Source organism: Panthera uncia (genome assembly GCF_023721935.1).
Source record: "Panthera uncia isolate 11264 chromosome E2 unlocalized genomic scaffold, Puncia_PCG_1.0 HiC_scaffold_20, whole genome shotgun sequence".
Taxonomy (NCBI): Eukaryota; Metazoa; Chordata; class Mammalia; order Carnivora; family Felidae; genus Panthera; species Panthera uncia.
In genome coordinates this window covers 6,647,040-6,660,711 of record NW_026057589.1, presented here as the reverse complement: position 1 = coordinate 6,660,711, position 13,672 = coordinate 6,647,040, and the positions used below count along the sequence as shown (strand labels likewise).

Sequence of the window (13,672 nt, the reverse complement as noted above, 5' to 3'; positions counted from 1 at the left end):
AGGTGGTCAGCCTCGGCTGCCAGGGGTGTCCATTTCCTGTGGCTCATTCTACCTGTATCCTCTTCTAGAAGGAACCCAGTAGAACCTAGGTCTCCCCTAGGACCTGTCTCTAAGTAACAAAGTTGCTCGGTAAACCTCTGATTTGGGTTTGCACTTGGCAATGCCCAGGGGCTGAATTCGGCTCACGCTGTAGCTACCTCTTGCTTTCCCAAGGGTGGACCTAGCAAGCAGGGGCTACAGTGTGCTTGAGCTCCTTCCTTCCATCCCCATGAGGGAGGCTCTGCTCTGGCTGCTTGAAAGAGATGGGTGGAGTTTGAGTCTGGTGAGAGGGAGCTTAAGAAAGGGATGATGGTTCTGGGCTCCTGCCCCGTGTTGTAGGGATGATTAGTTTCACTTTTCAGGTGAGGAAACTGCAGCTGAAATAAGTTGCCCAAGGTCATATACCTCTGGTAAATGACAGAGCTAGTAGCTCTGACCCGTGGAACAGGGGGAGCTTGTGCTGGCTCCTCATTTCTGGCAACACAAGTGACATCTCCTTGTGTGGTTCATTAGACTCTGAGTTGCACTAGCAGCAGGGACTATGTCTAATATGGCTGACTGTGTTTGCTGCAACATAGCGCTCTGTCAGGCACTTGGTAGGTGCTCATTCGTTCGTTCATTCAACCAGTATTTATTGAATGCCTGCCATGTGCCAGGCACTGTTTAGACTCTGGAGCAGTGACATCTCAAATCTCTTGCTCTCTTGGCCTTAATATTCTGGTGTGGGGAGGCAGAAGACAATTCGGTAGTGATTTGGTAGGTGGTGATGGGAGCTGTGAAGATACCCGAAGTAGGCAAAAGGGTATTAATTAAATAAGGCAGAAGTTCTCAGAGCCTTTGAATAAAGAATCCCGGAGACGTGAAAAGAGTTTCACCTCTGTGCATGTGGGAGAAGATAGAATGCCAGTCGTTCTCTTTGGGCATAACAAAGAAGCCTCTGAAACATTCATATTCTTTAGGAACCAGCTACGATAGTTAGGTCATAGATGTTAGGGCTCAGAGGTGACATTGTACAGGACACAGTCCCGGTCTCAAGAGTCTGAGTCTCCTCAGGACAAAGAGCATCTCCAAAGACAGTTTTATAATACAGAATATGATAGAATTAGGTATTTCTAGACACGTTTCTGCTCTGGACAGAAGGGCAAGATTGGTAGTTTTGTGAAGTCTCAATTCATCACTTTATCTGAATTGGCTTTCTGATGCAGGGAGATGTTTGTTCAGCCTTCAGATGGAGAGTGTTTCTCCTAAGCTTTCTGAGATTTTCTTTCACCTGCAGGTAGGAGTTTGCAGTTTTCTATGCGGAGCACTGGAATTTCATTAGTTAGCACCGAGAGAGAGAGAAAAAAAGGAAAAATGTGGAAACGAGCAGAATTTAAGATTATTAGCAAATGAAAAATGGAACATGGACTGTTTTATATATACTGGCAACAGAGAATGATGGGCATGGGGCTGTTCTTTTGGATAAGATAGTTGGGGAAGGCATCTCTGCCAAGGGGACACTTGAGCACAGACTTAAACATAGGGAGTGAGCAGTACAGCTTTCTGGGGCAAAAGTGTTCAGTTAGAAGGCATAGCAAATGCAAAGGCCCTGAGGTGGGGTCGTGCTTGGGTGTTTGGGGGGAACACTCAGGAGGCTTGTGTGGTTGGAAGCACACTGAGTCAGAGGGAGGGTCGTAGGAGACAAGGGAAGATGGAAGTGATTTTCTAGGTCCCTGTGGGCTTTGGTAAGGGGTTTGGTTTTCATTCTGAATTCAATGGGAAGCCCCTGGAAGGTTCTGAGTGGAGGAACATCAAGAGCTGAGTGAGGTTTAACGGGCTCACTTTGAGTGCTGGATAGAGAACTGACTGCAGGGGACTCAGTAAACACTGAATGACTGAGTGTTCCCTCCGACTTTATATAGGCTCCTATTACAGCTGTTACTTGGTTGTCCTATAATTGCTCTAGTCTGTCCACACTGTCCTGAGGGCCCTGCAACCATGTTGGCTTCATCCTTGGCCCCATCACAGCCCCATGTGGGTTTCACGAGATGGCCATCAGTGACTGAAGAGACCAGAGTTCTACAGCTCGAGGTTTTTGGGGTAAAGTGCTGCATTCTCCCTTCTGCAGGGTCTGCTGTACCGCGATGCTTGTCGATGGGGCTTCACGCTGCAGACATATGTGCAGCTCACGATGCTGGACCACCACACTCGTCCCCAGGTACATTCAGATGCTCAGCTTTAGCCTTCTGAAAATGTTCTTGCCGTGGTGGGTATATGGTTTCCAGGGAGGGGAACCTTGCAAGGAAGCCTCGCTGGACCTTCAGCGCTGCTCAGCCTTCTCTGTCTTTGGGGCCAAGGCTTCCTGTTCCTGGCTCTCTGAGTTCCAGCCTCTAGTGCCCTCCCCCACCAGCCTCAGCTAGCCACTAAGTTGGTAGGGATGTCCCTGTGAGCCTGAGTGTTCACAACCTGACTCCTTCTGGGCTCAACATTATTTAACTCAGTTCTTCTCCAAGTGTGCCTAGACCTGGAGCAGCAGGAACATCTGGGAACGTGTTAGAAATTTTCTGGCCCCATCTCAGACCTGCTGAATCAGAAATTCTAGAGATGAGGCCCAGCAATCTGTGTTTTATCAAGCTCTCCAGGTGATTTTAATGCATGCTTTGTTTGTTTGCATGGTTTTTTTTTTTGGTATGAAATTTATTGTCAAATTGGTTTCCGTACAACACCCAGTGCTCATCCCAACAGGTGCCCTCCTCAATGCCCATCATCCACTTTCCCCTCCCCCGCCACCCGCCCACCCCCTATCAGCCCTCAGTTTGTTCTCAGTATTTAAGAGTCTCTTATGGTTTGCCTCCTTCCCTCTCTGTAACTTTTCTTTTTTTACCCCTTCCCCTCCCCCCTGGTCTTCTGTTGAGTTTCTCAGGATCCAATATGAGTGAAAGCATATGGTATCTGTCTTTCTCTGCCTGACTTATTTCATTTAGCATAACACTCTCCAGTTCCATCCACGTTGCTACAAATGGCCAGATTTCATTCTTTCTCATTATCAAGTAGTGTTCCATTGTATATATAAACCACATCTTCTTTATCCATTCGTCAGTTGATGGATATTTAGGCTCTTTCCATAATTTGGCTATTGTGGAAAGTGCTGCTATAAACATTGGGGTACAAGTGCCCCTATGCATCAGCACTCCTGTATCCCTTGGGTAAATTCCTAGCAGTGCTATTGCTGGGTCATAGGGTAGATCTATTTTTAATTTTTTGAGGAACTTCCACACTGTTTTCCAGAGCGGCTGCACCAGTTTGCATTCCCACCAACAGTGCAAGATGGTTCCCGTTTCTCTACATCCTCGCCAGCATCTATAGTCTCCTGACTTGTTCATTTTAGCCACTCTTGAGAACCACTGATCTAACCTTCACCTTTGGCTCTTGGTTCAAATTCTTGGGAGAAAGAATTTGATTGGCTCAGCTTGGTCCCTGTGTCTACCCGTGGGCCAATCAGGTGTTGGCACAGATCACAGGGCACAAACATGCCGCTTAGACCCCCTCTATTAGCTGGCATGTGAATAGGGACAGAGTCTCTTAAAAGAGAGCTGACTGAAGAGAGCCTGATCGGCACCTGTGGTTCAAAATTGTAAGCACAACCTGGAAGACCAGCATGGATGCTGTCCATGAAGGAGATGGGAGGTCCCTACATCCTGTTATGTTGACATAGCCACTCAGCTGAGTGGTTTGATCCAGAGCTGGGCAGTTGTGACTATAGCTATCCTTCCACAAATCTGTATCTTTTAAAGATGGAAAGATAGAACTGTATGAGTTTCTGTCTCCCCAAATACCTAAGTGATACAGGTCAGAGCATCTGAGGTTGGCACTTTTCCCCCTTTACTCACCCTATTTTTCCTGAACAGGCACTCAACCGCAAATCTAAATTGTGTCTAATATATCTGAATATAAGGGGACATATGTGTGTTTCTCCGTTTAAGGAAGTCTGCCATGGGAGAGGAAGAAAGATAGACAAGGAAGGAGGAACGGAAGGAGAGTTGGATGAGTGGGGTGCTAGCAACATATGGGTAGCAGAGGGTCATAAGTGAGGAGAGGATGGAAAAAAATGGAAAGGAAGATGGATGGACAGATAAACACCCAGGAAATTCCTGGGTTACGGCTTTGAATATGCCTCTGATTTGCTAGTCCAGGTCCCGTGGGTGCTGTGGGCCAGGCTGAGTGAGGCAGTGTTTGCCCACTTGGGCACAGTCCTTCCCAGTTTGCAAAGGTCTGCAGTGATCCCCAGCCAGTCCTGTGCAGAGGCACAAAGGTCTCACATCTTTGTGGGGTTCCGGAAAGCCAGGCCCTCAGTCACTGATGGCAGAGTCCCCAGCATGTCACACACACTCCAGCCCTCTCGGGGCTTTACCTTGGGCATACATTAAGCAAATGCACACTGTTTAGTTCCATAATTACCACACTTTCCACTGGACAGCACTTGGTGGTTTTTCTAGCATTTCCCCTAACTGATAATCCATTTGAGCCTCACCTCTCCTATGAAAGAGGCTGCTGCTGCTGAGCCCTCCGTCCCTGCATTGCTGCCGAGGCCACCGAGAGCTTCGGGGCGTGGCGAGGGCGGGGGGGGGGGGGGGGGGGGGGGGGGGGGGGGGGGGCGGGGCAGAGCACAGCTGAGCCCCATGTTAGACCCACATTTCTGCTCTGGTGACTGCCTCACCATCCCATGGCTTCTCTATTCTTGTGTTCAGCACAGACCGTAGGCGGGGGGAGCAACAAGCATCCTCCAAGCCCTCCTGACCTGAGTCAATGAATCACTTTGTTTTCTTTTAGACATCACCGGTACGATTGATGGAGCGGTCGATTCACAGTGCAAGATATGTTTTTGTAGAAAACCTGTATAGAAGGTACTGTAGTTTACACAGTTGATAAATTATTAAACCCTTAATTTTTTAGAAATGAAATTGGAACTTGTTTACTCCTGTGACAGATACTGAGTACCTCCTGTACGGTCTCTTGCATGTACTGCCATAGTCCTGCTGTGTAATAACCAACCACAAAGCCTCAGTGGCAGACAGCTTTCTGTGTGGATTTTGCTCAGTCATCTGGGGTGGCTGGCCAGGTGGTGGCTCTGCTGTCCGTGATGTCTGGGGGTCGGCTGGTCTAGGACGGCTCCAGCCAGGGTGACTGGGGTGACTCACCTCTCTTCTCTGTGCCTCTCATCCTCCTTCTGGGACCAGCAAGCTAGCCTGGACATTCACTTCTCATGGTGATGGCGGACAGCAGAGGCACCAGCAGAAATGCACGAGCACTTTTCAGTCCTCGGCTACAGATTTGCTGTCACCCCATTGGCCAAAACAGGTCACGCCAGCTGACCCCAGTCTGAGAGTTGTGGAGGGCCCATGTGGATCACATGGCAGAGTGGGAGGATATGGGGCAGAGTGAAGACCCAGGGCAATGGCGTGGTCAGGCTATTACCCTTTCACCCAAAACCGTCTTTTGTCCTCATGGGTGTGGACTCTGTCATATAGACACGGTTAGGGGACTTCTGGTGGCCCACAGTGCTGAGGACTCAGAGGCTTGGGACCCTCCTGATTTCTGTGCTCAGTTTACTGCTGATTTTAGGGATCTTAAGGAGATGGGCTGCAGGCTTTGGCCTGTGTGCTGGCTCTACATGCTGGCTCCCCCGTCCCTCTCTTCTGCAACTGTCCTAAGTGTCACCTCTCCCATCCCTCCCCAACCACCCTGTCTGGATGGGTCGGACTTCTTTCTTATTTTTAATTACTGCTGTTGGGCTTCCTTCATAATGTGTGAGACAACTTCTGATCAGGTTGAACTGTATGAAATTATTAATTTTGACCAAATTTGACCCACAAAATGGCAGTTACACATGGTTCAATTTTGTCTATGTGTATTTGCTCAGTTGTCTGTTGTGGTTCCCCTGCCCACCCCCGCCAGCTGGACCATAAGCTCCTTGGGCCCTGTGGCAGGTATACTTGCCTAGCATGCACACAGCATGGGGCTGGCACCTGGGCCATATCGTGAGCTCTTGCTGGGCAATGGGACTTGCAGCCATTCTTGGGTCTCCTGCCTGGCACATTTCGCAGGCTCTGGCCCCAGCTGTTTCACATCTTCTCCTTTGAGGGGACCACTAAAAAGGCTTCTCTGTTGGTCCCGAGCTGGTGTGTATTGTGCCCGTCTGCCTGTGTGGCCCCCAAAACAACAGCTTCTGCTCCCATCCATTCCGAGCATTAGACTCCTGCCATGAGTCAGGATAGCAGCCAGGGCAAGTCATGACTATGGCTTTGTCCCCCAGCCTTCCAGCAGGAGTGGTCCTGATGCTAGAGCCCCATCCTCCCCCAGCTGCCTGGGGTTTCAGTGGAGCCCAGGTGTCCACTACACTTTCCTTTGCTCCCTGCTCATCAGTGCCTTAGCCAGAGGGAGGACAGGTAGAGGAGAGAAGAGAAAGAATAGAGAAGCCCTGCTGGTGTTTGTTTATTGCTCTGACGTGTGGACCCTGGGCAGCAGGGTGGGACTTCACCTGACGAGGCTCTCTGTTTTGTAATTGTTGTCAGCTTGGCCATTTCTGTGTGGCAGCCAGTGGCTCTTTTTGAAGTGGGTAACCTGGAATGGAATGACCGGAGGCCCAGGGGAGAGAGTGAGGTGCGGAGTTCGGGGCACCTGCATCCCATCCTGGCTCTGGAATTTGCTGTCTTTGTGCGCACAGCCGAGTTCCTAAACCTCCCTGAGCCTTTCTTATCTCTAAGTCCTGTCGTCCATCTAGAGAGCCTATGGAACAGTTGCCTAGTTTAGGGTTTGTGCCTCTTATGTAGGTCCTTGTCTACCCTGATCTTTGCCAAATTTGCCAGTTAACCCCCCCAGCCCCTACCTGCAGGCTGCAAGGCCTAGTGAGTTTCCCCAGGAGCCATTGTCTCTGCCTGTCCCAGCAGGTGGTTTTAGCTGATGTCATGGGCTTTGGTTACTCATGCCCATAGTTGTTCATTCCAGCACTTCTGATGGGTGGGTCTGATTTCCTAATCTCTGTGGCTGTGGTTGAGGTCATAGGTCCAGAAAATGTGGGCCTTGCCCTGGGCTGTTTTGTGGGTAATGTAGGAAAAGACCATAGCTTTTAGTTTTGTTTTTTTTTAAATTCTTTTCCTGCCCTGTTAGCTTCATTTTTATCCCTCCCCTGGCCCTCCCAGAATGCCTGGCATCTGTGGTTAGGATTTCGGTGGGACAGTGAACCACAGGAGAAATTTACTGTGTCCATGTTTCTGTTCTCGGGATCTAATTGTTTCAAGTTCATACAGCCTTCAGAGAACGTGGGTTCCCCTGAAGACCTCGTTGGAACCTCAAGACTGGTTGCTGGTATCGCTTGATTCAGTCTAAAAGCTGTTGGTTGGTGCATGGCATTGGGCACTCCAGAGGCTGCTGGGAACACTGTGGCAGCCTACGGGGGGGTGAGGCCATCTGCCACTTCGGTTTCAGGGAGATCGGAGAAGGTGGTGCTCCTCAAACCCTTTGACTGAAGCCTCCCAGAGGCGGAGGAATGCTCACACAGGTGGCTGCTTCCCCACTTGCCCTCCCAGACCATATAGCCCAAAGAAGCCCACTAACAAACCGGAAGTTGCTTTGAAGTCCCCTCTTTTATCTTAAAAATTCATGTGGATTTTGCATTCTGCTCTATAATGTGTTCTTCTGTTTGTATCTGTAACAAACACTATATTGAGCATGTGGTTTGGAGTATCTCCTCCCTCAGCCACGTACCCTAGAGTCCCCAGATTCTGGAGGTGGGGAACTCAAGGAGAGGGGCTCTGAATAGGACCTCCACAGTGCGGGTGATTCAGCTGTGACCGGGACCAGGTTATCTGTGTTCCCTGGAAATGAGGGCGTTTGCTCAAGTGGTTGAAGGGCAGGCCAGGAGCCACATTTATTGTCTGGTTCTTCATACTCCTCTTTGAGTCCTCAGGGCAGCCCTGTGGTATAGGTACTGTGGACCCTGTTTGGCAGAGTAGGAACTGAGATGGGCTCAGAAGACCCACGCTCCTTCCTGACCAGGCGGGTGACTGAGCAGCGGGAGCTGCCCTGTGCCCTGCTGTGTGGGGCGCAATTATGAGGGAGCTGTGGGAGGCATGGAGATTTTTCTCCTTAAGGCCAGAGGCTTCAGACTGGCTGGAGGCCCTGAGGAGTCTACTTAGGCAAGTCAGGCCTCTGCCTCTTTCCACCCAGGCCTTATGGTGGGCTTCTCCCAGAGATCACCGTACATCTTGTTAACATGTAGATGCTGCTTTGCTGAGTCCAGGGTGGGGCCTGAGAACCTGAATTTCTAACAAGCACCCTAGGTGGCCACCATCCTGGGAGGAGCACACTTGGAGGCATAAGGCTTTAGAAGAAGCCTGCAGCCAGCCTGCAAAGAGCTCTCCACTGTAGTGCCCAGCCCTTTTCCTCGAGAGTTTTGTTCCTGTGGCTTCCTTGGGGTCAGGAGAGTAAGAGCCCAGTCCTGCAGGCTTTCTTGGGGGCAGGCAGTCCACCCTGGTGAAAGTTCTTCAGTGCAGGGGCTGGGGGTCCTGTTTCCTGCATTCCTTGCTGTTTGTCCATTTCACATTTGTTGTTTCAAGTTTTAGTTGTTGGGGGTTTTGTTGTGTTTTCTTTGTTTTAAGGGTCTCCAAGTTTATTCCTGGGCCAGGAAAGGTGCAGCCAGGTGCAGCCATAGGCCAAAGGTTTTCTGTGTGGAGGCACATTGGAGTGTTTGTAGCCGGAGCTAACGAGGTGATGAGAGCAAGGTAGTGTGGAATGTGGGCTTTCTTCTCCGTCGCTCTCCTTCCAACCCCAGCTTTCCTTGATGTAGTGGGTCAGCCACAGTGAAGTGTTACTGAGAAAGGAGATGTTTTGAGAGTTTTCTGCTCCCCACAAATACGGATTACTGTCCTTTTGAGCCTAAACCAAATGTATGCTACACTCGAGTTTGGCTGGATCCTTTGCCCTCGCCTATAATAGGATGTTTCAGTTCCCACCTGTGGGGAGTTCGGCTGGGTACTGGGAACCCCAGCATGGCACGTGTAGAGAGTCAGCTCCTGGCTCAGCTCATGCCTCCCTCCATCCTCAGGTGCTCCAGGAAAAAGCTTCCTGATGTGTCCTGATGGGGACGGGTACAAGTTGCTGCTGCCCCTTTGGTGTTGGGGTTGAACCTTTTCTCTTTCTTAAAAGCCATTGCAACCTTGGGGAGGGGGGCTGGGTGGAAGGGAGTACGCCAGGCCACGTACTGGCATTCTGCATCCCCCAAAGCAAAATTTCTTGAAGGTATCCTTGCCTTTTGGACCTTGAACAAGTAAGGAGCTCTCCTAGGGAGAGACCTGCCTCTTCTGGCCACCCCCCCCCCCCCATTGCAGTGAGTTTGGGGCAGGCAGGATATGAGTGCAATTATGCTGCTAGGGGTGTGAGAGCATGGTGTTAATTGCTGAAGAGGAAGATTCCAGTTACATAGCCTCCTTAACAACCAGGCACTTGTGAGGCCTGGGCACCACGCTGAAGTGAAAAGCTGAAGGTGGTGAGAAGGACTCATGTAGCTAAAGTGGCCACGCAGGCAATTGTGTGGCCCAAACCTTGTGGGCTGAATAATTGAATGCCAAGGTTTTACTAGATTGGTTGGCATTTTCGAAGAACACAAGTAGGGGAACTGAGTGGGGCCCAACTGGAGAAGTGACAGCTGACTCGCCTGGGGTTGCAGATCAGGGACATTGATGAAGACCCTGCATTTGGAACAGTACGCAGGCCCTCCTACTTCCCTAGCTGGTCTAGGAGCTGGGACTCTTCCCCTGCTCTGGTCCAAAGGGGGACTTAGGCCTGGGTCTTGACTCTGAGAGCCGTGCCTTTCCTCCATCTGCGGCCACAGAGACACAGGAGTGTCCAGAACAGCCCCCTCACTTCAACGTTTTTTTTTTTATTTTATTTATTTTTGGGACAGAGAGAGACAGAGCATGAATGGGGGAGGGGCAGAGAGAGAGGGAGACACAGAATCGGAAACAGGCTCCAAGCCATCAGCCCAGAGCCTGACGCGGGGCTCAAACTCACGGACCGCGAGATCGTGACCTGGCTGAAGTCGGACGCTTAACCGACTGCGCCACCCAGGCGCCCCAAGCCCCCTCACTTGACAGACAGGAAGGGCAAGTGATGTAATGCAGAGCATGTGAGTTTTGGGGCCACAGAGAGCCAGGCTTTAATTCCTGCTCAGACTGAGGTGTGTTTCACTGCTCTGGGCCTCAGTTTTCCTCATCTACAAATTTGGGACTAAAATTGATCATATAAGGTCTTGTGAAAACAAGAGACAATCATGTATACAGGGAGACTGGCATATGAATGAGAGGTTTCTGTTCCAGCCTGTGCTGTGCAAACTGGGGCCTCTGAGGGCCTCAGGAGGAAGATAGCAGCAAACTGTGCCAAGCAAAACAGCCAGCAGGAATTGTGTGGATCCAAGACCTCGGTTTTGCCACCCTGGGTAAGGGGATGGCACCACGAAACCCTCTCAGTCCACCCATTCCACTGTTGGGGAGTCAAGTGGTTGAATTTTCTGTAGAGAGGCGCCGCCCACTGTGTGTTCTGTGGAAATAAAAGCAGTGGCTTGGGGGCTTAGTCGGTTAAGTGTCTGACTTTGGCTCAGGTCATGATCTTGCAGTTCGTGAATTTGAGCCTCACCTCGTGCTCTGTGCTAACACCTCAGAACCTGGAGCCTGCTTTGGATTCTGTGTCTCCTTCTCTCTGCCCCTGCCCCACTCATGCTCTGTCTGTCTGTCTCTCTCCTTCAAAAATAAATAAACGTTTTTTAAAAAATTAAAAAAAAAATTAAAACAGTGGCTTATTGGTGCTGGGTGCCCCAATCTAGAGGCAGACACAGGAGGAGCCAGGCAGAATTTCTAGGAGGAAAACTGCGAATATGGATAAAGCAGCACCTGCTCTCTGACATTCCTCAGAGTCACGGAAACCAGGCCTCCGTTTCCTCACTCAGCTTAGCCAGTGACAGGTTGTCCTGGACCCCCTAGCACAGTGCTCCCAGCAATCTCGGAAGGGTTTCCTGGAGGTCTTCCTGCCAACCCGGCTGGCAGGGAGGCTGCCGCCACGGAGGACCTCTCCAGGAGAGCGCTGGAAAGGGATATCCTTCTTCCTTTCTGTGGGGGAAGCTGCCAGTTTGGGCTGGGTTGGGGTGGGACCAGGAGGCCCCTGTGCCCCTCAGGAAGTATCCTGAGATCATCTGGAACTGATTTCCAGGGGAATAGTGGCTCTCAGGCAGGCTCCAGAGACCCCCGCAGATGTGAGCCCCATCCCCATGTCTCTGCATCCTTCCATGCACATCGTGACCCTTTTTTCTGGTAGTGTTGGTCTGGTTTTTCAGTTAACACTGTGCTGCATGTGTTCTGCATGGTGACTAAATTCAGCAGTTCCAGCTTCTGGGATCTTCCCAGCTCTGGGATTTGGCAAAATCTGCCTTGAGCCTTGCAGACACATGTGAAGTTCTGCAGGGCAAAGTATGACACCTGACTGTCCAGCAAGCATCAGTGACTTGGGAGGCACTGGGCAGTTCTGCCTCTGGCCCTGCTCACTAGTCCACAGCCCTAGGTTGCTAGTCTGTTCTGTGCCTTCAGGCTATTTGGTCTGCGTTTTAGTGGAGAAGGGGAGGGGCCGATTAGCAGCTTGCATTCGGGAAACCCTCATTCCCTCAGAGTCAGTTTTGTTCTGGACAACGAAACTTTGTTTCCCAGTGAAGGAAAACACATGAAGAGAGAGTGGTTTGGTTTCCTGAAATCAGATACTCTGAGCTGCGACTAACTGAAACCCAGCTCCAAGTACCCCGAAGGATGAGGTCATTAGTGGTTATCTTAATGGCAGGCAGGGTTGGTTTCATTCAGGAGCTCCAGCCTTGTTTTCCTACTCTTGTGTCTCGTTCATATCCTCAATATGATTCCTCCATGGTGACGAAATGGCTGTGGCGGAACCAGGTTTCTCACTTGCTAGCCAGAGTAGGTGTCTTGCCAGTGGCTTTCCTCTGAGTGTGAGGAAGCATGGTTTCTATCAACCCCTGCAGGCCTCCCTCATGTCTCACTGGCCCAGGCTGGGCTGGTGTGGCCAGGGGATGCCTTGTACTGATTAGTGCAGCTTGTGAGAGGACAGTACTTCCCTTAGACCAACTGGGCCTCCCCAGAAGCTTGGGGTGGGGTCAGGCTTTCCCTGGAACACTCAGGCCTGAATAAATAATGGGCTACTTTTTTTTTTTAAGTTTTTTTTAATGTTTTTTATTTTTAATTTTATTTTTTAATTTTATTTTTTTGTTTTTTCAAATTTACGTCCAAATTAGTTAGTATATAGTGCAACAATGATTTCAGGAGTAGATTCCTTAGTGTCCCTTACCCATTTAGCCCATACCCCCTCCCACAACCCCTCCAGTAACCCTCAGTTTGTTCTCCATATTTATGAGTCTCTTCTGTTTTGTCCCCCTCCCTGTTTTGATATTATTTTTGCTTTCCTTCCCTTATGTTCATCTGTTTTGTCTCTTAAAGTCCTCATGTGAGTGAAGTCATGATTTTTGTCTTTCTCTGACTAATTTCACTTAGCATAATACCCTCCAGTCCCATCCACGTAGTTGCAAATGGCAAGATTTGATTCTTTTTGATTGCCGAGTAATACTCCATTGTATACATATACCGCATCTTCTTTATCCATTCATCCATCGATGGACATTTGGGCTCTTCCCATACTTTGGCTATTGTTGATAGTGCTGCTATAAACATGGGGGTGCATGTTCCCCTTTGAAACAGCACACCTGTATCCCTTGGATAAATGCCTAGTAGTGCAATTGCTGGGTCATAGGCTAGTTCTATTTTTAATTTTTTGAGGAACCTCCATACTGTTTTCCAGAGTGGCTGCACCAGCTTGCATTCCCACCAACAATGCAAAAGAGATCCTCTTTCTCCACATCCACGCCAACATCTGTGGTTGCCTGAGTTGTTCATGTTAGCCATTCTGACAGGTGTGAGGTGGTATCTCATTGTGGTTTTGATTTGTATTTCCCTGATGATGAGTGATGTTAAGCATTTTCTCATGTGTTGGTTGGCCATCTGGGTGTCTTCTTTGGAGAAGTGTCTACTCATGACTTTTGCCCATTTCTTCCCTGGATTATTTGTTTTTTTGGGTGTTGAGTTTGATAAGTTCTTTATAGACTTTGGATACTAACTCTTTATCTGATATGTCATTTGCAAATATCTTTTCCCATTCCATCGGTTGCCTTTTAGTTTTGCTGATTGTTTCCTTCGCTGTGCAGAAGCTTTTTATTTTGATGAGGTCCTAGTAGTTCATTTTTGTTTAATTTGTTTTTTAAATGTTTACTTAATTTTGAGGGAGACAGAGCATGAGCAGGGGAGGGGCAGAGGAAGAGGGAGACACAGAATCTGAAGCAGGCTCCAGGCTCTGAGCTGTCAGCACAGAGCTTGATGTGGGACTTGAACTCACAGGTGGTGAGATCATGACCCAAGCTGAAGTCGGATGCTTAACCGACTGAGCCACCCAGGCACCCCAATAATGGGCTATAAGGACATAAGAGAAGAGACAGCCACCTGTCCTCACACCATACTAGCCTGTGGTCACAAAGTCGTTACCTTTAGTTCCTGGA

General features: G+C 49.6%; 1 protein-coding gene across 3 annotated transcripts in view; it reads left to right on the top strand.

The window, feature by feature from the left end:
- The window catches only part of TK2 (thymidine kinase 2), a 33,287-nt gene that overhangs the window by 8,321 nt on the left and 11,294 nt on the right, over window positions 1-13,672 (top strand). For all 3 annotated transcript variants that reach the window (XM_049622573.1, XM_049622572.1, XM_049622574.1), the window contains 2 exons: window positions 2,147-2,236; window positions 4,849-4,922. In XM_049622573.1, coding sequence (XP_049478530.1) covers window positions 2,147-2,236; window positions 4,849-4,922 — 164 coding nt within the window. The remainder of the gene's footprint in view (window positions 1-2,146; window positions 2,237-4,848; window positions 4,923-13,672) is intronic.